Consider the following 6,683-nt stretch of genomic DNA (forward strand, 5'->3'; position numbering starts at 1 on the left):
TATTAAATGCATATGCAAAGTCCCAGTTGGCTTGCAATTGCTTTTTAAGCTTCTTCTGTCTCATTCTTATTGCGACCAGGCCTTTAATCATATTTGTGTGCGTTTCAGCCGTGTGGAGCTCAAGAGGCTATGTGAGATCTTCACCAGGATGTTTGCAGATCCTCACAGCAAGGTAACCTGTGTGAGGAATGCATCCTTTCCACATGGCTGCTTTGATCACACCAGTGTTATTGCTTTGGAAAATGTATATCATCATTAATTCACATGTGACAACACAGCAGGATTAAGTTGTAAACAGGGCAGATGTTATACATCAGCATGACACATTCCCTTTGCTGCATAAGTAGATGTAATTACCCAGCGTGCCACACTCTTCACTTACGTCATCTGCGCACACTGTACTAATGACAGGGACTCAAGTGTTTGTTAATGCATTGCCAACTGCTGGAAATTGTCTGTGACCGATTTGAATTATTCATGACTGCCGCAGCAAATATCTGAATTGTTCCTTTACACTCCAGTGCTGAGACAGGTGAAGAGCTCAAAGGTCACATACACACTGGAGCTAAAGTTGCTTAATTCCATTTACAGAGTTCAATTATTTATGGGAATCATAACTGAATTCTACAACCAGATTCACTGCCGAAAAATCCAGGAAGTGCAACCAAATCATTAAAGTGTGTCAGAAATTAAAATGAACAACTAGTTTGTTACAAATTGTAACTCTCTTATATCTCTCTCCACCGTTGTCAATGGTAGTTTACTAAAAAGGTGCTTTAATACATCTCTGATCACTAAATTGTTTTGTCAAAAGTCGGGGTTGGTAAGACTTTGTTTTTGAAAGAAGTTTCTTATGTTCACCAAGGCTGCATTTATTTGATCATTAATGCATTAATATAAGATTAGTGGTGTGAAATATTATTTCAAATAAAAATAATTGTGTAGGTAACAGAACAGCAGCAATCAGATTAAACTGTTGCATCCATGTTGACTTCAATGTGCCAAACCATCACAAGTTAGGAATGACCCTTGCATTATTCTGTACGCACAGAAATAAATATTTTAGAGGATTCATTCCCACCTTTATACGTGGTTGTCACTCTTAAAACTTTGCAGTGTGTACTTGGCCGAAAGTACCCAAAGTTGGTGTTAAACGAACCTAAACCCTTGTTATTTTTTAATGCTGCATGGCTTTTTCATATCAACAGCGTACTTACTATATGTTTGAATAATGCACGGTAAATTGTTGAATTAATTCCCTTTGTTGGTCTTCTGATAGCTTTTTCAACTTCCCTTGAACTTACTAATCTGCCCCATGCTCTCCTCAGCGCAAGCCTTTGAGAAGGAGGTACGAGTCTGATGATGATGCCAACAGCGACGCATCCAGCGCCTGCTCAGAGCGTTCCTATAGTTCCCGTAACGGAGGCATTCCTCACTACCTGCGTCAGACAGAGGACGTCGCTGAGGTGCTAAACCACTGCGCCAGTTCCAACTGGTCAGAGAGGAAGGAGGGCCTGCTGGGTTTGCAGAACCTGCTGAAGAGCCAGCGCATTCTCAGGTGGGGGGGGGGCCTTCAGAGAGGCACATTGTCTTTTGGTTGTTGGGTGTCATTTTATTTTTCTCCAAGTCAGCAAGTAGAAAGTAGTCAGTCGATATCTGGCAAGTTTTCTTTTGTTGCTCATTTAGTGTATTAAATGCATATGCAAAGTCCCAGTTGGCTTGCAATTGCTTTTTAAGCTTCTTCTGTCTCATTCTTATTGCGACCAGGCCTTTAATCATATTTGTGTGCGTTTCAGCCGTGTGGAGCTCAAGAGGCTATGTGAGATCTTCACCAGGATGTTTGCAGATCCTCACAGCAAGGTAACCTGTGTGAGGAATGCATCCTTTCCACATGGCTGCTTTGATCACACTTAATCTACTTATGATGGCTGGATTAATGGTAGCATTCCAAATAGAGGATTGAATGATTACTTTAAAATGTGTTGCATCATGTGAAATTATCCTAAATTAATCATATTATAATAGACTAAATAAGTAGCTTTCATCAGTATGGATTCTGTTCAATTCAACATGTTTGTCTGGCAAACAGTGTGTTTGTGTTAAACTCGAAAATGGAATGAGATTGCACTAATGGAATGTGTTTTTCCTGTTGTTTGCATGGTCTGCCTTGGTGTGGATTTTAACAATAGAGAGTAAGTGGATATTACAAATACTGGAACCATTTTGTTATATAAATGGATTAATTATGTTTTATTCTTACATAAATGGATTTATTCTTCATATACATCACAGCAACAGTGTAATTATTCCTCATACTTGGGGTTAACTGTTTGTTTTTAAAACCCTAACCCTAAATATTAAACAGAATCATGAAACTCATGCCGCACGCCCCTGAATGATATATCAAACTATGCTGTCTATTAAGGAGAGATGTGCTATTATTTTATGATGTTATTATAAGTGATCAGATTTATAAACTGACTTACAGACAAGAAACTGGCAAAAAAAAATCTCATAGAGGCACAATGAACAAAGAACTCCTTGAACTAGAAGAGAGGTTCTCAATCAGGCAGTAACCCCTCACTGCAGAAAAAAGATCCAGGGGGCGGGGTTGGATCCACATCTAGGTGGTGGAGTTGGTAGGTTTAGGGGTGGAGATGGGTGGGTTTATGGATCAGGGGGTGGAGACGGGTAGGTTTAGGTATATGTAAGGTGGGAGGAATTGGATCTGGATCCAACCTCGCCCCCTGGATCTTGTGTCCTGCAGTGAGGACCATCTCCAGGTCCGAGGCCCACTAGTGGCCTCCTCAAATTATCAAGGATACGTCAAGATGACTTTACATTAATTTAAAATACGACAAAACAAACTGTAAAATAACTACAAATCCAGATATTTCTTATTTTATTTCCCTGTCAATAAATTAATTATTTTTCATGAAGCTATTAAAAGTTTCAGAATCCTGAAATCTAATTATTTAAATTTTATTTAGAATTGATTGTTTTTTTTAATCGTTTTTTTTTTTATTGTTAAATTTTTTATCAGAGAATGTAGAAATATATTTTTTCTAATGTATTTGTGAGACAGGCATATAAATCCATTAGTACATTTCTAAAAAAAGACTTGCAGCACAACATTGGCATGATGTTTGATGTTCTGATTCCAGGTGTTCAGCATGTTCTTAGAGACTCTAGTGGATTTCATCACCGTGCACAGAGAGGATCTCCAGGACTGGCTTTTTGTACTGCTCACTCAGCTGCTGAAGAAAATGGGAGCTGACCTCTTGGGCTCAGTCCAAGCTAAGGTCCAAAAGGCTCTGGACGTCACAAGGTTGGTCTTAAGCGATAGTCCTAGTTTTGTTCTTTTTGAAGCTTAGAACTTTTTGTGCCACCAGGTTGATGTCTTGTTTCTCTTTTTTCCCCCTTCTCTTAGGGAGTCTTTCCCCTTTGACCAGCAGTTTAACATTCTAATGAGATTCATTGTTGATCAGACTCAAACCCCCAATCTGAAGGTAAGATGATGCCTACCATGACTGCTTTCGAAGCCCCAGCTGCAAATTCATTGTGCAGAGTATGTTAATTCTTATTATCTTGGTGTCATAATGCAGGTGAAGGTGGCCATCCTGAAATACATTGAGTCCCTGGCACGGCAGATGGCCCCTGCAGACTTTGTGAACTCAAGTGAGACAAGATTAGCCGTGTCTCGCATTATCACCTGGACCACAGAACCCAAGAGCTCTGATGTTAGAAAAGTGAGTTTCCTTGGAGTTGTGCTTGCAGGCAGTGCACAAATCAATACTGTAATGGTGCTCAAAATATAAGATGACATTGAGTTGTTTATTTAAAAAGATTTTTCTAGGTTGATTTTGACAGATTTCTTTGTGTGAATTCTGTCGTCATTTACTATTAGGCACTTTCATCTCATTCCAAATAGCTACCTAAATTTAACCCTGCGAAGCCTAACATAAGAAATATAGTAATAGTCCGATTTTTTTTAATTGAACAGTTTATTAAACCTTTAGACAAATCCTAATAATAATAATAATAATAATAATAATAATATGTTTTTGTTGTATCGTATTTGATGCATCAGGCTTTTTAATGGCTCAAATGATATGATATAGAAAAAATGTAGTTTATGCTTGAAGAGGAAAAAAGCAAGTTGCTTTATTTCAGTAGGTGTTTATCATGAAATATTACTAACAATATAATGTATTGCTATACTTTATATGTTTACTTGATCATGTTTACTACAATTCAGTCAAGATTTCACATAAAAATGACAAACAACCTGAAGAGGGATGTTTTTAAAATTTAAAGGCCTTCCTGTTGAAAAGTATGAACTACCAATGACAAAAGACATGTAGCAGATTGTGTACAACTGGTTTTTCATCAAAGTTTTGAACATGTTGATAATTTAGAGAAAACTTGTGTATCAAATATGATTCATGAGGCTTTATAGAGTTAAGTTATTGCTTGTAAAACTTGATGCATTGGGTTCAACTTCAATAACATTAAATTTCATTGGTTCTCATATGTCTTTTGTCTGGTGCCATATTTGATTAAAAAAATTATCCATTTGTGTTTGATTTAAGAAAGAGATAATGCAGGTTTGGACATGAGGGTGAGTAAATGATGACAGAAAACTATCCCTTTGTGAATCATCTTCAGACATGCTTTGTTATTGTATATGTAGTGTCGTTTTTTTTTTATCTCAGTTACTGGGTTGTTAGTTTTAAAATGTAGGTTGAACATCAGTTAGTCACAATGAACAGATGCAGGACATTTCTTCCCAATATCAGTTGCTTTCTAAAGGCAAGCACTGGTCATCAGTTTCTCTTTTATTGTCTGTTACCCACCTGCCCTGACATGATGGCCCAGACTCTTCATAACTGGGCATGTGAGGAGTTGTCAGGCAGGCCCAGCACTACAGCTCTACTTCCTGGAGATGGTCACCTAGAAGAGAGGTGCAAGCAGGTAGTGCCAATCCAACGGCCTAACCAACAAACAGCACGTAACTGCTGCACCTAACCGTGTGCCCTCTCCTCACTCTAATCTGTCTCGTTGCCTTGCAAAGTGACTGCTGAATACAATCTCTTAACATGCAATTCTCCAGAAGTCTAAAGAGAGCAGCAATCTTTTTTAAATACTAAATTAATAATTGAGTGTGTTTTAAAGTTTCCTTTCGTATCTTAATTGCTGTAATGCTCCACTGCTTAAGATATTTTCGTTTCTTTTCACAGAATAACGGAGTGAATTAATTTTCTTGCATGTGTTTAACATTAAACAGAATTGAGATGACATTTGAGATCTCTTTGTAAACTGAGTGAAATATGAGTCGCATTAACCAGGGTTGGGAATCTCGCCTGTGTTAAACTACTGTTGTCATTACGATAAAAGTGATATTTTGTTTGTCTTCTTTTTGTTTATTTATCCAAGCAGAATTAACCATCAAGAATTATATAATGCAATTTTATACCATTTTAAATGAAAGTTTATTCATGGTTTGTTGATCTGTTGAAATCTGAAATTATCACACCTGACAACATGCTACTGAAGGCAGTAAACGCAATAAGAATTGCTGTTTTCTTTCTTCCTGACTAAAGAAGTTTTAATGTAATCGCTAAAAAACTAGAAGGAGATTAAGAAAAATTGGAACAAGAATAGTCTCTTATGATTCCCATTCCTGATGTTGAAGGCACCTACACACTAGAGAAAGCTCTGATGGAGCTTTTGACAAATAGGAATTTGTTTGTGAAATCAAGCTGGACCTGCTCTCATAAATGACAGTATAAACTCTAGTGTGTAGGTGCCATAACAGGTCCAGTTGTTGATAGTAGCACTGCAGTCACAGTTCTTTATACAGTCTCTCTTTCTGACCTCAGTTTCACCGCCGGCATTTCTCGGCATGTATAAGTGCGCTCCGGTTCATTGCGGTGTTAGTAGTTGTACTGTGTCTCATGAGGTATATGCTGTGTTGTGCAGGCTGCCCAGGTGGTGCTGATCTCACTCTTTGAGCTGAACACTCCTGAGTTCACCATGCTGCTGGGTGCTCTGCCTAAAACCTTCCAGGATGGAGCCACCAAGCTCCTGCATAACCATCTGAAGAACTCAAGCAACACCAGCAGAGTGGTAAGATCTCTTGTTTCATCTCTTATGAGATTGTATATTAAGAGATTGAATATATACTACCATTCAAAAGATTTGTATGTTTTTGAAAGAAGTCTGTTATGGTCACCAAGGCTGCATTTCTTTGATCAGAAATGCTGTAAAAAAAATAATAATATTGTGAAATATTCTCGCAAGTTAATTTTAATTTTTTCAATTTCAATATATATTTTAAATTTTTTCCTGTGATGGCAAAGCTGCCATTACTCTAGTCTTCAGTGTTACATGATCCTTCAGAAATGTTGAAAACAGTTGTGCTGCTTTATATTTTTGTGAAAACTGTGGTGCAGCTTTTGTTTTATGAATCTTTAAAGGGGTCATATGATGCTATTTTAAAGATCATTATTTTGTGTATTTGGTGTAACAGAATATGTTGACATGCTTTAATGTTCAAAAAACATTATTTTTCAAATACTGTACATTATTGTAGTTCCTCTATGCCCCGCCTCTCTCAAACGGGTCGTTTTCTACAAAGCCCCTCCTTTGACAAGCGCAGTCTGCTCTGATTAGCCAGCTGA

The 6,683-nt window shown here is 37.6% G+C and overlaps 1 protein-coding gene across 12 annotated transcripts in view; it reads left to right on the forward strand.

Annotated features, from left to right (window-relative positions):
• Positions 1–6,683, forward strand: part of LOC107741904 (CLIP-associating protein 1-like) — an 85,785-nt gene that overhangs the window by 65,650 nt on the left and 13,452 nt on the right. For all 12 annotated transcript variants that reach the window (XM_016554700.1, XM_016554706.1, XM_016554701.1 and 9 more), the window contains 6 exons: positions 109–172; positions 2,190–2,192; positions 3,165–3,328; positions 3,431–3,509; positions 3,606–3,749; positions 5,983–6,129. In XM_016554700.1, coding sequence (XP_016410186.1) covers positions 109–172; positions 2,190–2,192; positions 3,165–3,328; positions 3,431–3,509; positions 3,606–3,749; positions 5,983–6,129 — 601 coding nt within the window. The remainder of the gene's footprint in view (positions 1–108; positions 173–2,189; positions 2,193–3,164; positions 3,329–3,430; positions 3,510–3,605; positions 3,750–5,982; positions 6,130–6,683) is intronic.

This window comes from Sinocyclocheilus rhinocerous, unplaced genomic scaffold (genome assembly GCF_001515625.1).
Source record: "Sinocyclocheilus rhinocerous isolate Xijiao unplaced genomic scaffold, SAMN03320098_v1.1 scaffold226, whole genome shotgun sequence".
Classification (NCBI taxonomy): Eukaryota; Metazoa; Chordata; class Actinopteri; order Cypriniformes; family Cyprinidae; genus Sinocyclocheilus; species Sinocyclocheilus rhinocerous.